The sequence below is a fragment of the Trachypithecus francoisi genome, unplaced genomic scaffold, assembly GCF_009764315.1.
Source record: "Trachypithecus francoisi isolate TF-2019V2 unplaced genomic scaffold, Tfra_2.0 Lachesis_group0, whole genome shotgun sequence".
NCBI classification, from domain to species: domain Eukaryota; kingdom Metazoa; phylum Chordata; class Mammalia; order Primates; family Cercopithecidae; genus Trachypithecus; species Trachypithecus francoisi.
The window spans coordinates 191,991,712-192,017,840 of record NW_022681453.1 but is presented as its reverse complement, the minus strand read 5'-3'; the positions used below and the strand labels follow the sequence as shown (position 1 = coordinate 192,017,840).

Here is a 26,129-nt window from a genome sequence, read left to right as displayed (position 1 = left end):
GAGAATATGATCAATGTAGGTATTTTATGTGTACTTGAAAAATATTTGAATTCTGCGGTTGTTGGCTGTAATTTTCTGTATTTGCCAATTAGATCAATGTAGCTAGTGGAGTTGTTCAGACTTGCTGTATTCCTGCTGAATGTTTTGTCTGCTTATTCTGTTGGTTGTTGAGAGGGGGTTGCGCTAAAATCTCCAATGATGAGAGTAGATTTAAATTCTATCAGTTTTGCTTTATACATTTTAAAACTATGTTTTTTAGAGTGCAAAAATTTGGGATTGTTGTGTTCTCCTGTTGAATTGATCTTTTAGCTTATGAAATATCCTTCCTTTTCTCTCATAGTATTTTTTCCTTAACTATCCTTAAATAAATATAATTTGTATGATAGTAATACAGCAATATCAGCTTTCTTCTACTTTTCGCATGGTATATTTTCCCCTTTTCCTTTTTAACGTATCCACTTCTTTATGTTTAAAATGTGTCTCTTGTAAATAGCATACAATAGGTCTTTTATTATCTAGTCTAATAATCTTTGCTTTTAATCCTAGTATTAAGGCCATATGCATTTAATGTATTTACTAATATAGTTAGGTTAAATTTCATAATGTTGCTACTTGTTTTCCATTTATTCTGCTTGTTCTTTGTTCTTGTCTCCATTTTACACTATATCACAGTATGCCCCAGGTTTCTACATTAGCATTATATATTTTGTTAAGGGCTCTACCATAGTCCATTGGTTTGATGTTTCACAACTTACTGAACCAGTAGCTATCATTTGGTTTTCCCAGTGATTTTGCTATTACAGATAATGCTGCACTGAACATTGTATATGCAAAACTTTCTCATTTAGATGTTATTTCATTAGGGCATATTTTCAAAGGAAGAATTACTGATTCAAAGAGTAGAAATATCTTTACAATTCTTGATAAAATTTGCTACCTTACTTTTCCTAAAAATTATTCCAGTTCACAAGGCTATTGGCACTATATAGGGGTGGTGCTTTCATTGCAGTCTTGCTAGCACTGTGAGTTTGTTTTTTAATTTAAAAACGTTGTATAGAAAAGAACTGAAGGGGTACCAGAATTATGATTTTCATTGCCATTACTGCATATAAATAAACAGAAAAAGAGCAAGTTATTTATGAATGAGCTCATTTCATCTACAAGCTAGACTAAAATTCCAAATTGCTCTGCTTCTATTTTTGCACACACTTTGACTTTGGCAGTAAGCCCCTGTAAATAACTCTTGGTAAAAGAATGTATATTTATGACATAATATGTAAAGTGGCATATACGTTTTATTTGGTCCTAATAAAACTATAATTCACAAATAAAACTAAAGTAGGTTGATAGAATCGGAGAATGGAAAGAGAAAGAGGAGAACCAATTGAAAACATGCTTAACAGCAGAGTGAATGCATATTTCTAATTTAAACCTTATTTGAATAATCTCAAAATAGAGTGGCTGCCTCACTGAACTTAATGAACTTTTTTCTCAGGTGGATGATAATGTTGAGGGTCAGTGGAAAAAATCTTAAGAGATTTTTTATAGCATGATGTAAACTGCATAAAATGCAGGATATTCCCCCATCAAAAGTGCTCTAGACACTTAGTAAAAACTAAGTTTCTCGACATTATAGTCCTGTGATCTGGACCTGAAAATTCAGAGTTCAGTCATATTTTTAAAAAGCACAAAAACAGCAGAACCTAAAATAATAGGATAATAGAGATATTATTCATATTCAGCATCCCTCAGGGGCTTCAAAATGCACTGAAAATTTGGTTTTTCAAATTTAAAAAACAATGCTATGAAATGTCACTGTTGAAGTTGGGAACTAGAAATTGGCTTCGAATAAGCAAATCTATTGTTTGGCAATTTTTCCTTCTAGAATCAAATCTCAAATCTTTATTCAGTTTATGACAAATATCAACTCACCTACTAGTAAAAGTCCAAATATTTTAGCATATTACTACCAGGATAAATAAATATAAGCTGCTTTTTGAAAGTCTTTCCTGTCCACAGATAATTCCTTAAGTTATATCATCATACTGTTCTAGAAAATAGTACATTTATTCAAACTTTCAATCGTCCTCAATCATGTTATTATAAGACAAAGCTGAATAGATACAGCTAGATGTATGAGTGTAGATCACATCTATCATCATTTTATCATCTTCCTACAACAAATTGATATTAACAATTTTTAAAACACCTAATGCCTAAAGAAAATAAATCCGCCTCAAAACATGAAGTATTTTCAACAAATCTGAGGTGACTTATGAATATATAGAAGAAACAAATCTGCCTCTTCCATACTCTTTCCATTTAATGTTTTAGTTCCATATACCAGGGTAGTAAAATAAGTCCTTCCTTTTTGATTTGATCAGCGGACAGCTGCAAGCAGTCAACTTGATTTAACCACCTACAACCAGACTTCTCTCCCAAGCAATATTCCTTCATCTAAAGTTTGGTTTCTTGAAAGAAAATAATATGTTTATGTGAAAAAAAGAAAAATAGAGTGATCTTTTACATTGGTTCTCTAGGAGGTGTTTGGTTACCGGGACCACAATGTACGGAAAGCCCTCTGCCTTGTTGCATCCGTGCTGACCTGTGGGGTCCTTCTGCTGGTGTTCTACTGGAGACCCCAGTGGAGAGTGTGGGCCAACTGCATCCCATGCCCCTTGCGAGAAGCAGACACTGTTTTGCTGAGGACAACAGTGCGTGCCCTTCTGTTTTCTATTTCGAATGCCATGACTGTGTCTTCTGTATTGCCTCTGTGGCACAACTCTGCGGCTGGTATTGTATTTCAGAGGGTAGATTTCCTCTATTTAAAGAGTTTCCATAGATCAGAACAGGAGATGGCAACATTATCTCTGCAATCCATTTGCTATCTCTCATTTTGACCCAGGAATGAAGAGCATTTCTTCCGCTTCAGCTTGGGGAAATTTCGACCACGTCAGGCTAACAGGGAGCGCTCTTAGCCATTACATGAGCAGTGGCTGTCAGTGTTACAGCTTTTAGAGACCATACCCTGCGAATGGTCATTCAGTTTTTCAAAAATACATATTTTGGAGGATATTACACATGTTAAACACCTAGATGTCACTTTAATATAGCTAGAAACTGTTTTCTGGATAGAAAGCTTTCCTGAAAAATATTATCTTTCCTTTTATTTTCTAGCACAGTGGTTATCAAATTTTAGTGCATATCAGAATCATCTGGAGGGCTCATTGAAACAACGGCTGCTGACCCCACCCAGAGTTTTTAATTCAGTAGATCTGAAGTGGGGCTGAGAATTTGCATTTCTAGTAAGTTCTGAGATAAAGCTGATGCTCTTATTTGGGTCAAAGTTTTGTACCAAACTTTGAAAACCACTTATTTACCACTTGGTAGGTATTTGGTTGATTGAGCACCTTGTTGAATAACACTTGAGAATTTCACGAACTGGATTGTCTTTTCCAGGACAAATTTCAAAGATATATAAGGAAGAAGGTATTCTGCCTCTACTTATCCACACTGAAGTTTCCTGTAAGCAAGAAGTGGGAAGAATCCCTAGTGGCTGACTGCCATTCTATCAGAAACCAAGCCTTAATAAAGCCAGAATTAAAAGTAAGTTACTTGAAGAGTACAGTGTTAGCATGTTTGCAGAGAAAGCATAACTGTTTATTCAATAAAAATTCCGAATATCACACTTCTGGAATGGGAATGAGAGGTAGGTATCAAAGAAAGTGAGACTGGCTGGGCATGTGGTTCATGTCTGTAATCCCAGCACTTTTGGGAGGCCAATGTGGGTGGATCCCTTGAGCCCAGACTGGGAAACATGGCAAAGCCTCATCTCTATTAAAAATAAGAATAAAAAATTAGCTGAGTGTGGTGGTGCATGCCTGTAGTCCCAGCTACTCAGGAGGTTGAGGCAGGAGGATTGGTTGAGCCTGGGAGGTCAAGGCTACAGTGGGTGGTCATCATGCCACTGCTCGCTAACCCGGTGACAGAGTGAGACCCTGTCAGAAAGAAAGAAAGAAAGAAAGAAGAAAGAGGAAGGGAGGGAGGAAGGAAGGAAGGAAGTGAGGAGGGAGGGAGGGAGGAAGGGAGGGAGGAAGGAAGGGAGGGAGGGAGGAAGGAAGGGAGGAGGGAGGAAGGAAGGAAGGGAGGGAGGAAGGAAGGAAGTGAGGGAGGGAGGGAGGGAGGGAGGAAGGGAGGGAGGAAGGAAGGAAGGAAGTGAGGAGGGAGGGAGGGAGGAAGGAAGGGAGGGAGGAAGGAGGGAGGGAGGGAGGAGGAAGGGAGGGAGGAAGGGAGGGAGGGAGGGAGGAAGGAAGGAAGGAAGGAAGGAGGGAAGAAGAGAGACACCCACAAGGGGACCTGCATCCTGCATTGAACATCACTACCCTCTCCTGATGAGCTTTATGTTATGAGTGACACCTGTTCTACCACATTTGTCATCCCAGCTGCAATGCATCCAAGTGCAGAAAATCAGGTATGTTTGGAACAACCTGGAGAAGCAGTTTCAGAAAGTTGGGTGAGTACAACGTTTTGTCACCCCTAAGTCCGGATATAGGGGAAAAACACTGATTTGTTGAGTGCTATGAACTGAAGTGTGGTTCCTATCCTGACTACCTCCTAGGTTGCTAGAAGACAGCAACTCCTGCTCTGACATCCATCAGACATTTGGACTGGGTCTGACCAGTGAAGAGCAAGAGGTCAGGTAGGATGCTTGCTATACGCCTTAAGAGTAAACTCTGCCAACAGAAAATGAAGTATCAGATCAGTTATCATTAGTGCATTGTTGGCATAATGCTTCATCAGCTCGATATAGTCCAAGTTCATGTACTGGCAGCAGAGATATTCTAAATTGTTCTCTTCTTAGGCAAACTTATTTTTACAAAGACTAAAAGAACAGTGCAATCATATACAATTTGATCTTTTATCTCAGGCTTGTATAGCAATCATCTTTGTGTTGTCTTTTTATTTTTCCTTTCTTAAAAAAAATCTTGAGTCATTCCCTAAATGTCAGCTTAGTCATCCTCCAAATCCTTGGAGAGACAGAAAGACAATACTATGATTGCATTTTACTCTGAAGAAACAGCCCTGGAGATGAGGATTTTTGCTTGCTTAGTTAGTTGTGTTATTCACCACTATATCTGCAGCATCTAGAACAGTGCCTGATTCTCGGTAAGAGCTCAATAGATATTTCTAGAGTAAATGAATATGCTAATATAGTCATTGATTTTTTAACAAATAGGTACTTTGTAAGGAACTAAGGATCTAAAAATAAAGGTTTAGTCATTGTCCCAGAGACACTGACTAGTGAGAAAGAGAGGCAAAAATGTGTCACAATCATGAGATTGGTACCTATAGATGCACGTAAATTAGGAAATGCTTATATTATTATTAACCCACAGATATACAGAGTCCCTGCTTTCTTCAGCTATTATTTGAAATGATAAATCCTGGCAAATCTGAAAGGAAATCATTACAAGTCTTCCCCAGAATCTTATAATCACCTTTATTTCTCACCCATTTTTAGAGAGAGTGTCTGCTTAACCTTTACAGTCAGCCAGAAACACCTATTCTCAAGCTAAGAAGTAATCTGATACTTTAAAATATAGGTTTTAAGCTCCACCCTCATAATTCTGATAATTCTGTAGGAGCAAGGGGTACTTAGAAGATATGCATTTTTAGCAAGCAACCCCCATAATTCTCACACACACCAAGTCTAAGAGTTACTAATCTGTTGTTTATAAGTTTTTCCTCTGTCAGACACTGTGAAAAATGAACCAGACATCTGGACTAGGACAATATTGCAAAATGCCTTAGAAATGGTATTATTGGTCGGGCATGGTGGCTCACGCCTGTAATCCCAGCACTTTGGGAGTCCGAGGCAGGCAGATCACAAGGTCAGGAGATCGAGACCATCCTGGTGAACATGGCAAAACCCTGTCTCTACTAAAAATACAAAAAATTAGCTGGGCGTAGTGGCGGGCGCCTGTAGTCCCAGCTACTCCGGAGGCTGAGGCAGGAGAATAGCGTGAACCCGGGAGGCAGAGCTTGCAGTGAGCTGAGATCTGGCCACTGCACTCCAGCCTGGGCGACAGAGCGAGACTCTGTCTCAAAAAAAAAAAAAAAAAAAAAAAAAAAAAAGAAATGGTGGTATTATGTAAGATTTCAGATGTAATGCTCAAAAAATTGACACACAAAACAGTTTTTAAAGTCATTAAAATATATAGGTTTAATAGCACTAAATACAAGACATTTAAAGGATTTATCTAGGACATTGAAGAATTCTAGATGATAGATGGAGACATACTCTGCCTGGGTACCCGCTTCCGCAGGAACGACTTCCGGTCAGTGCAGCTACCTCATGTTTTTTTCTTATTTATCAAGCACCAAACTTTAGTAAACATTGTACATAATCAAATTTAAATCTGATCCATGGCTGGGCACAGTGGCTCACACCTGTAACCCCAGCACTTTGGGAGGCCAAGGCAGGTGACCTGAGGTCAAGAGTTCAAGACCAGCCTGGCCAACATGGTGAAACTCCATCTCTACTAAAAATACAAAAATTAGCCAGGTCTGGTGGCCTGTGCCTGTAGTCCCAGCTACTCAGGAGGCTGAGGCAGGAGAATCGCTTGGACCTGGGAGGCGGAGGTTGCAGTGAGCTGAGATCGTGCCACTGCACTCCAGCCTGGGCAACAGAGTGAGACTCGGTCACACACACAAAAAAATGATGATAATAATAATAATAAAATCTGATCCACACAATATAGAACTTGACAATCTAATAAGCAAGACATGAGTATCATTTTCCAAATATGAAGAATGGAGCAGATAATCTACTTATAGTCCATATTTATGTTATTTGGGGGGCGAAAGAATAAGTAGAATATGGAAGATTTTTTCATTTCATTTTTTAGGGTAAGACCAAGGCCTTTAAAAAATTGTGATGGATGGTTGAGTAATATCTTACCAATTTCCTAGTGAATTTGAGCTTGCTTTCATTAAAAAGCAAGTGCATAAAGTGAGAAATGAAGGGGGATACACAAGAATGTCTGATGATGGAAAGCTACAGAGTTTACATGCAAACTTTTTCTGTGGGCTCCCTAGCAGCCAGGGAAAGAGAGAAAACGTAGATTTACATAGTCCTCACTTTTCAGTAGTGAAAGCATATCCAAACATCAGGAGAAATAACTTTACCCTGGAGAGAAATTGTGAGAAGGGATCCGGAAGAGAGCAAGTAAACTGTCCTAGGAGTTCCATGTTCCTTAGCTTCACCTGTCATGAACCGAACTCAAACTTCCATCATAGTGCCTGTCCTAGACAGGTCAAAAGACACTCGAGGTAATTCTTTTACATCACAAAAGTGAGCCCATATGGGAAAAAATAAAAATGAAAAACCTACCTGATTCCTCAACTAGAAAAGTAGTCTTCCTATTAAGATCGTTTATCAGTTGAGCATCTCTTTACCTTCTTTTTCACTCAGCCCACCCACCCTGCTTCTGTCCCTTTTGTTTAGGCTCCAGAAAATAAAAGGGAAAAAATGACTTCCTGGCAGCAGAAATGGAAGGACTCTTTCCCAGCCCCCCTGCACCAACCCCCCCCCCCGCCCCACACACAGACACATACACACACACACACACACTTGGGGTTAAGTTCAGACCAATCATCTTGCTGGTGACCTAGCTCTCAGGAAGAAAAAAAGCTTTGATAGACAGGGGTTGCTGGTTTCTATGGTAGGAATATTCCATCCATGGCCAATTTAAGCCACCAAGGTGGCATCAGTGAATGCGAAGCTGGGAAGAGAGCTCCCCGTTGGTTTAGTGATTCGCAAGGCCAAATTTAATTCTCAGTGTTTACCACAGCATTGAGAGAAAAGGCATGCTTGTCAGCACCAGAGGCAAGGAATCTGAGTGACAGACAGCAAGAGAAGGTAGGTTATCATTTATGCGTAGCTCCAAGCTGACAGAGACTGTTCCATGAGAACACAGAACGTTAGGAGAGAGAGAAAGAAGAAGCAAAAAGAAGGTGAGAGAGAGAGAGGGATAGAGAGAGGCTGCTGTGAGACCCTACTCTCTTACTGCTCAGTCTTGGGGAAAGGAAAAGTTAGAAACCATGCTTGTATACCATGACCTCTATCCCCTTTGAAACCACCTCTAGAAAATAGCCCTGTAGTAGATACTCAGCCATGAGATCAGCATTTACAGAAGGATCAAGGAAGGAGTGGTTGGAGACGAGGAAAGGGGCTTTGCTCATTCTTCTGGAGGCCAATAACATAGTCTCAACTGTTAGAATTCAATTAGAAGTTAATGAGTTACTTAAAAATATAACATATATATATATATCCTTTCTTTAAAATTTAATGTATAAGGTATTTAATAAAAATTAAATGAACTGAGATCATTTTGTTTTTTAATAAAGTGGAATTATCAGATCCATGGTTCTATGGATCGCGGCCCATTTAAAGTACAAAATCACTTAACTCTAATGCCTTATTTAGAGCAAAGCCCTACAGAGGGACCCGTAAACCTAAGTCCAGAATCTCCCTGGCGGGATCCTGCGCTGGGTTTCTTTGTACCCCCATCTCCGCTCCTGATGTCCTCCTGGTCCATTCCCTTCTGCATCCCCGTGCCTGGGAACGCCCAAGGCACTTCCCCAGAAAGACTGACTGGAAGCACCTCGCTTAGCTGACGTGGAGGGCTTGAAATCCTCTCAGGGCCCAACTTCCCACGTTTTCCTGAGGCTCTCTGAAAACATGCAGTTAGGCAATGGAAGAAATGGGCAGGTCACAGATGAGGACAAATGTAAAAACTAAAATAACTCTCATGTCATTTGTAGAATGGAGATACAGTCTCTGTATCAGTGTTTCCTTAAAGTACACAAGCAGGTTCAAGCTGTAATGAAATAGAGATGTTTTCCTTCCATAAAGCAATTTCTCAAAATATTCCAATCTTGTTTTTATTATTGTTTTTAACGGAAGGGCTCTAAGGCCAGCACTCTTGTTGTATGATGCAACCACATCCACATCCCAGAAGTTGGATGCCATGTCCTATGCATCTGTGAATAGCTCAGGTCTTCCTCCCTTTATAAAACGAGAGTGTTAGGGAAGTCAGGAACTCTCTAACAGAATCACATGGGAACTTTCTCAGCCTCCTCATGTCTGCTTCCTAAAAATTCCTAAGTTCCTGGAAGTGGGTTATGCCAGAATCTCCCGGCTTGACATTGTCTGTGTAGAAAACTATGGACATCCCTGCCTGCTGCAGACCCTGTTGGAAACTTATCAGAATGGAAGCAGTGAGCAAAACACAGGTGCAGTTTGACAAAGCCCCATCATAATTCTAACATGCCCTTCCTTCCTCTTTGAGGACTCCCTCAGTCTTTACCACCTAGAGCCTAAAGTGGCTACCACACAACACATTATTAACTATTACTTGGCTGGGCGCGGTGGCTCAAGCCTGTAATCCCAGCACTTTGGGAGGCCCAGACGGGCAGATCATGAGGTCAGGAGATCGAGACCATCTTGGCTAACCCAGTGAAACCCAGTCTCTACTAAAAATACAAAAAACTGGCCAGGCGACGTGGCGGGCACCTGTAGTCCCAGCTACTGGGGAGGCTGAGGCAGGAGAATGGTGTGAACCCAGGAGGCAGAGCTTGCAGTGAGCTGAGATCCGGCCACTGCACTCCAGCCTGGGCAACAGAGCGAGACTCTGTCTCAAAAAAAAAAAAAATTACTTGGCAAGTTAATTGAACGAATGAATGAATGCATAACAAATGAAAAGGGACATGGACCTCCTCCAAGAGAAAGTCCTCCTAGTCATCTGCATTTTGTTTTCTCAGAAATAAATTCTAACAGATTGACTGTTCTCTCAGGGTTGGAGGAAACCTCAATGATTCCTCAAGTTTAGCCCACGGTCCCTGCAGAAATCCCCTCCACAGGTTTCCTGCTGAGAAATTGTTCAACTTCTGGAGAGGGACCATCTACCTCCGAAGAAACTCTTCTAACTCTTCTTCTAATGGAGAGTTAGAACTATGAGGCAGGTCTGCTGAGTTTTATTTGGCTTAGGTGGTTCTGTGAAGCCACTGGGAACATTCTGGGAACAATTTTCCCTGCCAGCTGGTCCGAATGTCAGCTCCCTTGTTTCTTAGGCCTTTCCTCATGTGAACTAGCTTCGAATCTTATATTTCTTCCTGTGGCTCAGCCATTGGTCAACATCCCTGAACATTCTGCTTGGCTTGTGCTGAAAATGAGATGGGTGCATGATCTCTAAACACACAATATTTTTTGGCAAGAAGCAGTAGAAGAGAGAAAGCAGCAAGGGGCATGCCAGGCTGTGATTTCAATATGGCTCAGATGAGCCATAAAGAGGATGATCTACAGGCAGATATTGATCAGCTGGATCCCCATCCTCATGGGATCTCTTCTCTCTTAATGGCAATATTGCCAAACTTGGAGAGCCAAAGAGCATCAGACGCTAGGCTTGCTTTCTAAACTGCTTTCCATACCCCGTGCACTGCCTTGAACCTCATTTATTAATTCTAATATTTAGGGAATAGCCTCTAGATCAGACACTGTGCCTCTAGATGTTAGAGTTTTAGACAGGATTTAAAAATCTCTGTTTCTGGGCTGGGCATGGTGGCTCATGCCTGTAATCCCAGCATTTTGGGAAACTGAGTCAGGTGGATCACGAGGTCAGGGGTTTGAGACCAGCCTGGCCAACATGGTGAAAACCTGTCTCTACTAAAAATACAAAAATTAGCCAGATATGGTGGTGTGGGCCTGTAACCCCAGCTACTCAGGAGGCTGAGGCAGGAAAATTGCTTGAAACTGGGAGGCGGAAGTTGAAGTGAGCCTAGACTGTGCCAATGCACTCCAGCCTGGGTGACAGAGCAATACACTGTCTCAAAAAAAAAAAAAGAAGAAGACGAAGAAGAAAAAGAAAAAAAAATCTGTTTCTGCCTTTAAAGGGACTCTAGGAAACTTGAGGGAAAATACATGTAAATATACATTATAATTTAATGATGTAGGTGCTGTTGCTAAGTAAAGAAAGGTTGTTGGAAGGGAGAAAAATAGAGTTAATTGTGCTAGAGGCAGTAAGACTTCAAAGATAGCTGCCATTTATTGAGAACTAAATGCTTTATGTCTTTTTCTCATATGCTACTGGCAGGATTTTTTTTTTTAATTAGGGTCTCCCTTTGTTGCCCAGGCTGGTCTCAAACTCCTGAGGTCAAGCAGTCCTGCCTCAGCCTCCCAAATAGCTGGAACTACAGGTGTGTGCCACACATTCAGCTTGATAGCAGTTTTATTAGGTATGTTTTATAAAACCCCTTTTACAGATGAGCAGAGTGAGGCTGATCCCTCATTCAGCCGTCAATTCGTCAATTCATTCATTCAACATATAATAGGCTCTGTTTCAGGCATTCGGAATGTATCGATGTCCTCTGGAAGCGTACACTATAGTGGAGGATACAGTCTGGTTTTTTTGCACACTTACTAATATGTAAAACATAACATGTAATTTCAGGTAATTATATGCACTAGAATGAAACATGGCGGGATGAGGAGATGAAGAGAATCTGAATTGAGAGTCAGGGTAGTATTTTAAGTAGCATTGCTAGGGAAAGCCCAGTAAGGAGGTGCTATTGGAACAGAGAAAGAATGAAATTCATTCACAAGGGAATAGCCTTGTTTCATTCAGGGACTGAGCAAGTAAGCCATACAAAGTTGGGGGAATTAGTTCCAAGTGGAGGGAACAGCAAGCACAAAGTCTCAGCTGGATTCAAATCCAGGTCTATCTGATCCCACATTTCTCAACCATGAGGCTTGATTGTCAGATCTGGCTCTCAGAGGCTGAGTAGACATTTGTGAACTGAAGAATGTGGGAAGGGCATGCAAAGTAGAGAGAGGGAGAGGGAAGGGAGGACCAACTTTGGGGTCCTAAGTTCTGACACTTTGCTTAACACCAGATCATTGCCCCGGATTGTGTAAAAGAGTCCTGAGTACTGAAAGGGTTTGAGTTACGGGCTCTTTCCGTGTGAGGTGTAGGGACTTAAGAAGTCAAAGAGCATGATGGGCTGTTTGCCCTCTCTGATTGCCAACATCCTTCAACCTCAGTGTTTTCATGGCATGGAGTTAGAACCCTTGGTTTGAGTCCTCTGTGTACTTTGCAAACTACAATTGTACTTGGAAAAAATATGGCTAAAAAGTTAGATAAACTTGGGCTCAGCTCTCTGTTATACCTCAGTGAGACTGAAGATCTCTCAGGTAGATTCTCCCCATTGATCCTTTCTGAGGCAGATTTGTGAAGTGGAGTCATAGACCATGCTACAAAGCCTACCTCTTTCTGGCTTTGTGATCCTGGAAAAGTTTCTTGCTTTATCTGAACTTGAGTTTTTGTTACAATAGGTGCTAATATGAAATCTCATGGGAATAATGTGATGATTGAAGGAGTTAATGCATATAAAAGGCTAAGTGCAGTTTCTGACACTGTCAACTCTGTTTAAAAGTTACATTGTAGGCCGGGTGTGGTGGCTTATGCCTGTAATCCCAGCACTTTGGGAGGCTGAGGCGGGTAGATCACCTGAGGTTAGGAGTTCAAGACAAGCCTGACCAACAGGGAGAAACCCTGTCTGTACTCAAAATACAGAATTAGCTGGATGTGATGGTGCATGCCTGTAATCCCAGCTACTCATGAGGCTGAGGCAGGAAAACTGCTTGAACCTGGGAGGCAGAGGTTGCAATGAACTGAGATCGTGCCATTGCACTCCAGCCTGGGCAACAAGAGTGAAACTCCATCTCAAAAAAAAAAAAAAAGTTACATTGTCGTGATTAATACTAGATGTGTGCACTTTTGGCTACATGCCACACTGAGTAATTTTTTCCATTGGCAAAATAGGGATATTAGCCCTTTCCTTTGGACTATTGTGAGGATCAAATGAATCTTTTGTAAAAACTTTGTTAATGGTGAAATACTATAGAAATATGCATTCCTGTTGTAATGCACATATGTATTACACCTTGTGTATAATGTACACATTTACCAAGTGTTAGCCATGAAGGCCATATCTTCCAGTTCATTTGCTCATTCACTTATGTATTCATTCAGTTCATATACTAAGGACCTGTCCTAGGTGCTGGAGGTACCAAAGTCAGATAGATATGACTTCTAACATCAAGGGCAATCTAGAACGCCTGACAAGTCTAGGAACATCTGCATAGCTGTGTCTTTTCCGCTGCTTTTAGTATATAATAAAATTATTTTAAAAGTAACTCAAAATGAAAGTGTCTTTCCAACTTTTGTTTTTGAGTTGTACTACACTTAAGATATATTTGTATCGAGGACTACAACTCTGTCCATCATGCACTGACTTTCATTTCAAAAATAGTAGTTTAGAATTAGGTTTCAAAAGAACTTGCATGTTATTTTTTAAATCAAAGTCACAAAATCTCCAAAGAGTAGAAAAATGACTTCTGTTTAGTTCGGCCTGTAGTCACTTATCACTGAACTTGTAGCTATGACACTAATGGATGACCAATCTCCTACAGAAGGTTAGTGTGTGGGCCTAACACCATTGAGGTGGAAATCCAACCCATATGGAAGCTGCTTGTTAAACAGGTAACTGGTTTTTTTTCTTTTTTCTTTTTTTGAAAACATACATTTCTGCCCCTTACTTCTTACTTCCTAGAAGGAACACATAAATACTTTGATGTCAATGATGTCTTGTTTCATGCAACTTCTTTTTGTTACTGCTTATTTTAAACTCAGGTGTACTTTAAAATTCCTTTCCAGTGTGAGACAGATTCCTGCTTCATAATCTCCTGTTTGTTTTTTTTGCTCTCTGAAGTTTGGGTGGCGGCGGTGGTGGTGGTGGTAGGGGGCGTGGTTAGTCCACTGGGTTGCTATAACAAAATGTCATGCACTGGGTGGTTTAAACAACAAACATTGATTTTCCCACAGTTTTAGAGGCTGGGAAGTCCAAGATCAAGGTGCCTGCATATTCAGTTCCTGGTGAGGACCCATTTCTGGGCCTGCAGAGTATTGCGTTCTTTGTGTCTTCACATGGTGGAGAGAGAGCTCTGGTCTCTTCCTCTTCTTACCAGGACACTAATTCCATCGCGGAACCTCTACCTTCATGACCGCATCTAAACCTAATTACCTCCCAAGGGACCCACCTCCCAATACCATCACATTGGAAGTTAGGGCTTCAACCTATGAATATAGGGGGGACACAAATGTTCAGTCCACAGCATGAGGCAATGTTATTATTTCTATAATTTTTGAAGATTTGAAATGTATTCTTTTGGTCTTTTTCAACTGGCTTTATTATTTTCATTTTCTTGAGAGTAAGTTCTCCCTTTGTTAGTGTTTTATTTTTGTTTTTATTTTTAGCAATATTTTCCTTGTGTACTTGGATTTTTTTTTTTAACGCTTACCTTAAGTGGGACACTTTCCCCATCAATTTGTCTCTTTCTCTCTGTGCTTTCTGTGCTTCTTTGATGGCTTTGTTTGCCTCCAGTTGGCCCCTATGTGGTCCTTGAAGGTTTGGGCACTTGTCTTTCAGGGATTTGTCACATGCATGTCCTTAGCCAGCTTGAGGCCTGGCCCAGTTCACAGTTGTACCATGGGTTCTCTTCTCTCTCATTCCACCCTTGGGTGGAAAGCCCTCCTTGGTTATGACTTTGTTCAACCTCTATTCTGGAACAGGAAGCCCATGGCTACCCTCGTTTTCCACCATAAGCCTCATTTCTATCCTCTGCCACCTGAGGAACACGTTCTGTCTCTATTCCTCTGAGAAAGGAGCTCCTAGATTTTGCTGTCTAGTCTTTGTCTGGAACCCATGAATCTGATGATGTGAGTCCCCACTCAATGCTACATGTTTCCAGTCTATTTCTAACCCATAAAGATGGCCATTTTGTTTTGGAGCATGGACATATCTTTTTAATATTAAAAAATTATTTACCATTCTGTGTCTGGAGCAGAAAACAGGTTGCTTTTTTTTAGCTTTATTTTTTAGACTAGTTTTCAGTTCACAGCAAAATTTGGTGGAACTTACAAAGATTTCCCATATACATCCTGCCTTAACATATGTATAGCTTCCCTAACTATCAAAAAGTAGGCAGCTTTTTAAACCTCAAGTACATTTTCAAATTGCCAAATATTCTCCAGGGGTCAATGTGTTCTGTTTTGAAAGGAGTGCTAGTATTTTCTGGCACCTATTTACTAGCCCTTTAGTAGAAAGAAAAAGAGTACAACTATTTCTTTACATTTGGTTTCAAAAGAATATTAAATAGAGAGCCGAATTAATTAGGATAGTGTTGTTTCTTCTGTAACAAGTATTTCACCAGTTTTCTACTGGATTTGTTTAACTTCAAGGTCATATTATCATTTGTACATAACCTACAATTAAAGCACTTTATAATAAGCAAACAAAAAAGCTGTAATTTGTAAGTAAAGCAGTGGGAATTGAAATAATAAGAAATATTAAGGAACAAAATCTTTTTTAATGGACAAAATATATCCAACCCTTAAGATACGACGTACTGGCCGGGCACGGTGGCTCAAGCCTGTAATCCCAGCACTTTGGGAGGCCGAGACGGGCGGATCACGAGGTCAGGAGATCGAGACCATCCTGGCTAACATGGTGAAACCCCGTCTCTACTAAAAATACAAAAAACTAGCCGGGCGAGGTGGCGGGCGCCTGTAGTCCCAGCTACTCGGGAGGCTGAGGCAGGAGAATGGCGTGAACCCGGGAGGCGGAGCTTGCAGTGAGCCGAGGTCACGCCACTGCACTCCAGCCTGGGCGACAGAGCGAGACTCTGCCTCAAAAAAAAAAAAAAAAAAAAAAAAAAATACAACGTACTAACTTATTTACCATGTGTCAGTTCACTTTTAAGACTAAATTAGAATTGTATTTAGTACATAAGGAAATTATAGAAAACAGAGGTAAGGGAGATTAGCACTGGTTTTAACCAATATTTCATCTAATTCACAATGATTAGAAAAAACAGTTTCTCAGAAAAATAATCCTTGCTTTGCTCTGATGGGCTCTTCAATCCACTTTCTGCTTGTATATCCTGTGACTTTTCGCTGGCTTCTCAGGTTTGCCCTCTCTGCTCTCATTATTAGCATGAGTTAGCAGGACCCAAATGGGAAAAATTGAGGGAACAAGAAAAGTTGAAGGTATTCTCATGAGACCAAAAATATACATGTATGACTGACCGGCTTTCAGGTTGGTAATACTTTCTGCTCATGATTTGCCCTGCAGCCTTCGAGAAGACATTTCTCTCCAGTCTTCCTCCTTGTTTAAGAGAAGGACTTGACTGACTCTCATGTGACCTTGCTAAGACCTGTGACATGAAAGATGCTATTTTTAAATGACCTGAAAAGAAAAGTAGAATCTTTCATTTTCATTACACAACTTGACTAAATCTGCAGCATGTGATTATGTGAAAAATAAAACTGCAATTAAACTGTTCCAAATGGAAGTACATTTTTAAAAGAGACTGAATCACGTACCTCCCCCATTATGAGGAAATCTGTTTAAGAAGGTGAATTGTTAAATTTTGTTATTGGTAAAATATTTTTGAAATTCAAAATGAATAAGAATGATCAATTTGTGGGCATGGCTCTGAATGCATAAAATAATTTTGCTTCCACCATATCACATTCTATGTGTCTGATATTTTCTCAAACCAAATCAATAGAGATCTAAGTGAATTCTAATATAGAGATCAATAGAGATATAAGTGAATTCTAATATTTATATTAGAGGTTTGTGCATGTTGTAAAAAAAAATGAGAAAAAATTAGATAATGAAATGACGTCTTCTTGATTACTACTAAGGTTCATGCAAGTGACCCAAATGCCATTTTTGTACCCGCAGGTTTTAAATCCATTCTATGTGTTCCAAGCCTTCACCCTAACTTTGTGGCTGTCTCAAGGTTACATAGAGTACTCTGTGGCCATCATCATTTTGACAGTTATCTCCATTGTCTTAAGCGTGTATGATTTGCGACAGGTAAGCCCTGAAATCACAGCTGGATTCTATTTAGCTTCTAGCTAAAGCAGTAAAGCCCACGGTGTTTTTACTGAGAGCCAGCAGTGCTTTGTCAACCATAAGTCATAAAACAAAAACTGAGGGCTTACCAAATGTGGGATCACAGAAGGAGGACTTTGGGACTACCAGGGAGAATTACATGTCTTTGCAAACTCCGATTATCATCTGAAGCCTTCATTGAATGCTTTGTTTAGAAGGACTCTAAGGCTGTATTTGAGTATGGTGGGAAAGAATGCTGTGATGGATGAAAGATGCCAGTCATAGTTTTAGGAGGATGAAGGGGCAGCATCTCAACTGTGGGCATTAATCAGGACATTATACCCTTAGAACATTTCCATATATTTCCCCGGACTTAAATATTGTATTTGTTCTATAGCTTGCCTATTTAATTGTCTTTGAAAAATTTCAGTCTCCCTCTTAGAAGTCCTTTATAAATGCCTATGTCTTCATTTGATATTTGAATATATCTTTAAGGAAATCCAAAAGAAATACAGAAATTCCTGTGTGGGAGTTAGGGGATGGGTTGTAGAAAAAATTAGGTTTGATTCTATACTCAGTAAGACAGTGTTCCAGTAAGAGAATTCCCTGACATTTTTGAGCTTCTGACTAATTTTATTAAATCAAAAAATCCAGGGTTGGAATCTTCCTTTCTAAAAGTTTTATAACTAATGATTGCTATGCATTCTAAAAGCTTAACGATGATTGTTACAAGGGAACCCACTGAAGGATAAATTCAAACACCAAGATTCCAGATGTATGTATTTATTTATTAATGCCATCATCATATTTTTCACTCATTTTACTCTATGAAGTGCACATACATATAGATACCAGCTTATATGGAGATTTATGTCTTTATTCATTTTTAAAATTAAAATAGGATCTTACTATGCATTAATCTGGAACTTTCATTTTTCACTTTATATATAATGGCAATTCACCAAGTAAATAACTATAATTCATGTTTTTAAAATAATACTATACTATTTCATGATAATCATAATTTATTTCACTATTCTGTTACTTGTTGAAAGTAATTTCCCCTCAATCGTTTGCCACCACAAATAGTGTTGAATTAAAAGTCACTACTACAGTATGGGCATGTTCTTACATATTAGTGTTTGCATTTTTTTAGCATAGCAACCAAAAGCCAGGTTTCTGAATCAAGGCATATGTATATTTTGAATTTTAATAGATGCTGCTATATTATTTTCCACAAATGAAAGAATTTTTTAAATCAGAAACATACAAGACTATTTCCCCCAGATTCATCAGTTTCTGGAGTTATATTGATATTTAAAATTTTTTAAATCTAACATATTTAAAAACTAGGTCTCATTGATGTTTTAATGTACATTTTCCTGATTGCTGGTGAGACTAGATACTTTTTTTGTCTAACAGTGTTTTGCATTTTCATTTTATATTAAGGGCCTCTTTATATTCATCATATATGTGAAAAAGTTTTACTTTTTAGTCTATTTCTCTAGACTTTGACTTTAGCTATGGATGAAAATTTACGTAGAGTCAAATATATTTCTCTTTTCCTTTATGGTTTATTGTTTTGCTTATAAGATCTCCCCTTCCAAAGTTAGGTAATACCTGTTTTCTAATACTTGTAATTTGCTTATTTAAAAATCCTTCCTGGAATTTGAACATTCAGGTTCTGCATCTTAGCAAAATCTCTACATTCCTTTGTTCAAAACAGTGGCTAATACGAGAACTTTAGACTTGGTGGCAGTATTGCAAAGGATTTCTTTAAAAAACAGAAAAGGAATTAGAGGACACAAACTAATCTCATTAGCAGCCAGTATTTATTAATAAAAGGGTTACCTAACCCAACCTGTAAAGCACCTTGTAACACTCCACAAAATGAGCCAGTTTCCTGAAACCGTATATTTGCAATTTAAATCACAAGTACTCATTCATCAACATCTGTTTAGCACTTTACAGTTTACAGTAGGTACCCATATTCATAATGTATGTGTTTGTATGGGACATGGCAAATTATGAAATAAAACACACATGATTTTTATAGCCTCCTGCTACCTGAAAGGGAGGGACGGGGGTAATCCAGGAGGTGAAGGGACTTGTTCACACTCACCCAGTAACAGTGGCCATAGACCTTAGCCCCAGGTTTTCTGATTCCAAGTCAAGTACTACACACTGTCCCATTGAGCACAATCTCAAAGTGACTCATGAATTTCCCTGCAGCAGTAGGATTTGGGGAAGGGCTTTGGCAGGATTGAAAGAAGGAACATCTATTGCTATCTCCATATCATTCTGTTGAGCTACACTGAAGTTCATTATTTCGCTGAATTAAAGACTTAGGTAAACGAACACAGGCTTTGGAAAATTGTAAGAGAGCAAGTGTTTGCAGGAGTAGAATAAGATGTTTTTCTGCATCCATCGTGGCCCCAAATTATGCTACACAAAGAAAGCTTACCTTTCCTAAGCCAAGAAACCCTCCTGCTTCAGTCCCTTTCTAACAAGTTTGGTGCAGGCATGAGTGCAAACCTTGGTACTCAACTGTATTTACATTGAACTGTATGTGCATACTGTATTGCTGAGCTCCACGGGTGGCTGCTAGAAATAGCACTGGGAGTATCTGGCCCACAGTGCTTTGCCTTCAGTTATGACAGAGCCAAACTCAAGAGGCACCTGAGTTAATACCCTCATTACTCATCTCTAGAGGAAATCCAGCCACAGCAAGCACAAGGACACACAGTAACAGATGCTGAATAATAACAATATGCAAATTCATCTTGGAACCTGATCCTGGTACTGCAGAACAGGGACAGAAGAAACTAAAGGGGACCTAATGAAAATCAGGCAACGAGCTTTGCAGTCATGGCAAGCACTGCAGCATTTGCCTTCTCCTAGCTAGTTGGTTGCCATAGAAACCCGTGTTTGCAGATTTTCCGAGTACATTAACTCAAAGAGGAGGCTAACATTATCCCACTCCAGTGTTGTTGGGAGAAGTGGAATAATTTGGTTCTAATATATACATATTTGATAAGGACCTACTATGTGATAGGCTCTAGAGTAATCCACAGATGCATAATATACATGGTGCCTTTCTTCTCTCTACTGCCCGACTCACAAGGGAGGCCTGACAAGACAGCGGTTAGCTATAATGGAATGTGATCAGTACACTCACACAGGTGGAGAGAGCAGAACAATGAATTCTTCCTGAGGATTGTAGGGACTTGCGGAGTGGAGGTGACATTTGAGTAGGCCTTTATGTGAAGGATTAGAAAGTTTGCTAGTAGAAAACTGGAGTGGACATTCTAGGGACTTGCTTGAGCAGAGGCATGGAAGCATGACAGGTTACAGAGAATGCTAAGTCTAATAAACCAGCTCAGCTCTACAGCATAATGAGTTTTGGGAATTATAGTCAAGTATTATTAACTCATACTTCACTACTTCCAAATGTGTTGATTATCAGCCTCTCATACTAAGCTGAATTTATCATGGCATTATCTAAATGAGTTTGCAAAGCAAAAAAAAAAAAAAATTAAAGAAATCTAGAAGAAGGATTTTTATCTTCTTAAAGGAAAAAATGCTGTTTTTAAGCACTGGAAGAACAGATTCATCAACAGAAAAGGCTTTAGAGTCAGATGGACCTAGGTTTGATTTACTTAGTAAGTAAATGATGGTGAGAAAATTACTTTAATATTTTCTACCCTGTTTTTTTGGTTTTTACATGTATGTTGGAGATAACAAAATAATCACAGAATTGTTTTGAGAATTAAAAAATACTGTTGTTCAAGTGCCTACAACAATGCCTGGCACATAATAACTGCTTAATGTTTTAAACTATTTAAAAATAATAAAAATTTGAGCCATTTTATATACCATGTGTATTTCTTCTATGTTGCCTTGCAGGTTTTTTTTTTTTTTTTTTTTTTTGAGACTGAGTCTCACTCTGTCACCCAGGCTGGTGTGCAGTGGCCGATCTCAGCTCCCTGCCAGCTCCGCCTCCCGGGTTTACGCCATTCTCCTGCCTCAGCCTCCGGAGTAGCTGGGACTACAGGCACCCGCCACCTCGCCCAGCTAGTTTTTTTTTTTTTTTTTTTTGTATTTTTTACTAGAGACGGGATTTCACCATGTTAGCCAGGATGGTCTCGATCTCCTGACCTTGTGATCCACCCATCTCGGCCTCCCAAAGTGCTGGGATTACAGGCTTGAGCCACCGCGCCCGGCCACCTTGCAGGTTTCAAATAAATCTCTGACATGCAAAATAAATCAATGTCATATCATTTTAGAGCTTGAAGGTATAACTTGAAAGTGATCCAATTCAATGTTGTCTGTTTACAGAGAAAAAGACTAAATTCTAAGGCACAATTTCTTATATATGCACGTTACCTGACTGGTTAGGGGGTATGCCTGACCTACAACTCAGAAATCCTGACTGACCTCAGTGTTCTTTGCCCACAGAACCACAGCTGACTTCCCCACTATTACGCATCATTAAAATGCATGCCCCAACCGTGAAGCCTCAGGAAGTCACCTTAGAGCAATGAATGTGCACCAAACAGTACTATCGCTTCCTCCATTCAATCTGTCCAAATTACCAAAGTTTAACTTTTCATGCAAAACTGAAGTATATCATACATTTTTCCATGTAAATATTAACACTGGGTTCATTATGTTTTCTCAAGGGGAAAGTTGTATAATTATGTGTAATGCTTGTCTTAGCCTAGTGACATTGATCACAGTAAATATCACCAACAGAACAGATCAAAACAATGTAACAGCTAAAAGAAAAAAAGTTTTATATGTGAATTAGGCTAAGGTGAATTAAGAATTGCTGACAGTGTTCAAACTTGCTTCTAGTTCGAGGCATCCGAGTCACCGACATCCAAACAGGAAGAGGCAGTACCTTCCAGGGCTGGCCCAGCATGGAACTCTGTCTCTCTGATGTTGCCCCAGCAGTCAGTCTGGGGAACTGTATGGATGAAATCATCTCTCACCTCTGCCTTTCTGTCCCCTGTGTTATCCTATAAGATGCTTTCTCCACTTCTCCAGGCTCCTTCCATTTTCTCCATTTTTCACGGAGTCCTAACCCAATAAACTATCTCAAGCAAGTCTTTCCAGTTAACGTGCTCTCACAACTGTTTTTCCAACAAGTTTCCTATGAATCACTAACATTCATGAGCTCTTAACATAGTACTGAGTACTACACAGAGGGCTCTATAAGAATAAAATCACTTAAAACTTAACCCTGTTATATTCTGTTATAATCTCCCCTTTCTGATGAGCAAAAAGGAGTTGAACAGGCTAAATAACTCATAAGCAACAGCACAAGATTCACAACTGAACAGCCATCTGCAGACTTAACCAATATGAAAATCCACAGTTCATAAAGGAGGGGGTGGCTGTCCCACATGCAATCAAAACACAACCTACACATTCACAGACACTTTCGAGCAGAAAGCCACTTACAGAGAACATTTAGCTTTGTTGTTTTACAGACAGAGACAGAGGCATAGAGAGGGAAGTAACCTGCTCACAGTCTCATTCTTCATCATTCTGATTGTGCATCTTCAAGAAATGTAGCTTTGGTTTGTTAAAGTGAACTAAGTATGGCCTGAGAAGGACTCCGTACTTCCATATTTGAGTCCTTGTTGACCAACCTTAACCTAACTTAATAGTTAGACAAGATTGAAAACCTGACTTAGGAGTATGCGTCTGTAACAATACCTGAGTCTTGGCCAATCTTCAGCGACTCCTACAGCAGCCATACTTCCACCACTCATACCCTGCTGAGTGCTCAAACTGTTCAAATGAGGCAAACGCCAACCTGTAACCAGCCCAGTTGTTTCTGTACCTCACTTCTGATTTCTGTAGTCATTTCCCTTCTTTGTTCTACAGATTTATTCTGACCATCAGGCATCTCTGGAGTCTCTGAATCTGCTGTGATTCTGGTGGCTGCCTGATTTATGAATTACTTTTTTTTTCTTCCTCAATTAAACTCCTGTTAAATTTAATTTGGGTAAAGTTTCTTTTAACAGGTTCCTTAGCTTAGGTCCTTGAGGCAGTGGCTGTGCATTATTTTTTTGGGGAGTGAGATAGCATTAAACTAATGAGCATATTTGCTGCTGCACGTAGCGGGTCAGATGAGGTAGGGGTTGGAGCAGGGACGCTGAAGCATCCAAAGAAGTTGAGTCCTTTGTCCAGAGTCACTTTAGCTGTGACAGTTGGCCTGGTATTGACTGTGTTGAGAACGTGGTTTTCAGAATATGAACTATCTAATATTTAAATGTTAACTTTTCCTTGGTAGCAATCAGTTAAGCTGCATAACCTCGTGGAGGACCACAACAAAGTCCAGGTTACAGTCATTGTAAAAGACAAAGGTAAGTGATGTGTTAGGGCATCTTCAGCATCTTCATATTGCATGGGGGAGTTGGTCTCATTTGTCCTTCATTGTTAGCCAAGGAGAAGAAGTCTTTTCTGACTGAACCCAGAACTGGGATGAGGGTGAGGCAAAGAAGGCCTCTAAGATAGAAAATTTAAAGAGGCAAGATCATGCCAATGCTGACCCCACAGCTACAGGGCCCTGAGAACAAGTGCCTCATTACATTTTGTACACTAGACATCTTGCTTGCCTTATCCTCACCCAAGCCCTTGTTCGGTCATTCTTACCCAATGTCCGGGTTCCTTCAATTTCCCTCTCCCCTTCGTCTGTCACTCATTTGAATAACACTGGGTAAACCTTCTTAAGGGTCCTTTATTTCCCAATCTAACTATCCCAAACAGACCCTGCATCACACAATTTGAACTGCCATCTGGAACCTAGGCCTGAATGGGGCTTTTAGATAGCTGTCTGGACACTTGGCATCTGCTGTGAGCTAGCCAGAGGTGGCGTGGCTGTGGCTTTTTGTAAGGAGCGAGGAGCTGCACCCTGGGACAGCAGAAGTTATTTGGGCAATTTACCTAAGGCCTCAATCCAAGAAGACAAAGTGTACCACAGGAATCAGAAACCCAGATGAGAGCAAAACAGCAGGAAGTTGCACTTCTGCTTTGCCCAGTGTCCTTGTGTATCTGCTGTGGGCAAAGCATACCAGGTACTAGAATCAAGATGGGATCTTGTTGCTTAGCTAATCCTTTTCTGAGTCCCAGGAACCAATTTCCTAATCCTGATTCTTTTGGAATTTTCAATTGACTAAAAAGGGGCTTCAACAGTTGAACAGGTAGGGTAGCTCTTGGCCAACAGGTTGATAAGGATTCTTAGTTGCCTTCATTCTTAAGTAAAAACAGGAAAAGGTCAGCTATTCATGGAAACTTTGCTTTGGTGTAGGTTTGGAGGAGCTGGAATCCCGTCTCTTGGTTCCCGGAGACCTTCTTCTTCTTCCAGGAAAATTGTCATTGCCATGTGATGCTATTTTGATTGATGGAAGCTGCGTGGTGAATGAAGGCATGCTTACAGGTAGGCAGTTGTCATGGAGCTTCCTCTGCTCTGTCTGATATCGAATCAGATCAACATATCCTTACCTACCTCATACCAGACCCTTGCTAAGATATTCAGAGATAGATGAGGGAGACACAGCCAGCTTTTGCATTTATATGGGGACACACACACGTGATATACACAAACAGGAAATGTTTAACAATGTAGGAATTAAGTCACAGTAAATGTGAAACGAAAACAAATGTTTACTATGACATGTGATTAATTGACCAATGAGTGGGGTGAATAGGGTGCTTTGGGTTCAGAAGAGGATGAGAGCACGACACAGTTTGAAACACAATCTCTTCATAAATGTGAGAATGGTTTATACACATGTACAAAAGAGACACAACCTTGAAAACCATGACTCCCACAGTTGAAGGGCATAGAGGTTTTATCCAAACCTGCACTCTGTAGATAGAAAACTACTGAGGCCAAGGTTTCACTGGAAAGGAGTCTGAGTTGAACCTTCAGGCAAAGACAATCTCACATTTCTGTTCTTTAGATTTATATTCCTGTTGATCTCACTGAGCAGAAACTAATCTTCTAGTTATAGTTCAGGCAGTCCTAGTTCTCATTTGTACTTCGTTACAAAGTCTACTTGAATTTGTGTAATTAGTAAGACACTACTTATAAAATATTCTTTAGGCAAAAAATTAAAATACACAGCACATTGTAATGAGAGAAGAGACTATACAGCAACACAAAAACAGAAACTATTTGTCTTTCACTCTTACAGACTGTTTAGTTTTTCTGTTTCCAAATGGTATAAAGATAGGGAAAATGTTTTAACATGACCTAAATGTAGTAAGAAGAGTTCATTATCTATCCCTAAATTGTTCAACACAAGCAGCTTTTACATTAAAATTGGTCTGCTTAATTCAAAATTGAGATAAGAAAATGTAGTAAACATCAATATGTTCAGAATAATTACAAAATACTCCTTTAATATGTTGAAATGTGTCCTATAATGATAGTGATGAGGATTTACATACTGATCATATCTTTTACCCAGAATGTTGCCATAGTATCCAACCTATAAACCTCAAGCCCAAATAAAACTGTCCTCCTCACTCAAACACAGCAGCTGCCTCACACCTCCCAGCAGCCTGACAATGAAGAATGGCTTCTCTCATTGGTAACAGAGAGTGTGGCCGTGAGCAAACATGGGGAGGAAACACAGAAAGTCTCATTGCCCTTGGGCTGCCCTCTCTGCTTGCACTGTCAGGGGTGTACAGAACTTGCCTTGATTCCCAGGAAGACTCAGAGAGTTCAGAGAAGTAGAAATGACAAACAACGCTGCCTTTCAACAAATGTGCAAAATGGACCCAAAATGGTCTTAAATGACAAGTGGCTTCTTCTAGTTTCCCTTTTTGGAAAAATGAAGTCATCAGTGTAACTTAAGTACTGATAGAGGCCAGTTTCAGAGACAGACACATGAAGCAAAAATACATTATTTCTTTTTTGTTAACTTATTCAGAAAGATCTAAATCCCAGTATGGTCTAAATACTTGACTGCACAGCCTACATAGATCCTCCCACTCATGTACATATTTGTGGAAAGGATCTTGATTAAACAATCAGAGGATTAAGGTAAGATTCCTGAAACTGAAAATGTATTCCTAGGGAATTTGTC

At 39.8% G+C, this 26,129-nt stretch overlaps 1 protein-coding gene across 1 annotated transcript in view; it reads left to right on the top strand.

Moving 5' to 3' along the window:
* The window catches only part of ATP13A5 (ATPase 13A5), a 115,645-nt gene that overhangs the window by 17,769 nt on the left and 71,747 nt on the right, over positions 1-26,129 (top strand). Inside the window, exons 2-9 of the mRNA XM_033213064.1 lie at positions 2,541-2,714; positions 3,460-3,606; positions 4,443-4,513; positions 4,619-4,699; positions 13,532-13,601; positions 16,870-17,004; positions 23,327-23,399; positions 24,344-24,472. Of these exons, the coding sequence (XP_033068955.1) occupies positions 2,541-2,714; positions 3,460-3,606; positions 4,443-4,513; positions 4,619-4,699; positions 13,532-13,601; positions 16,870-17,004; positions 23,327-23,399; positions 24,344-24,472 (880 nt within the window). The remainder of the gene's footprint in view (positions 1-2,540; positions 2,715-3,459; positions 3,607-4,442; positions 4,514-4,618; positions 4,700-13,531; positions 13,602-16,869; positions 17,005-23,326; positions 23,400-24,343; positions 24,473-26,129) is intronic.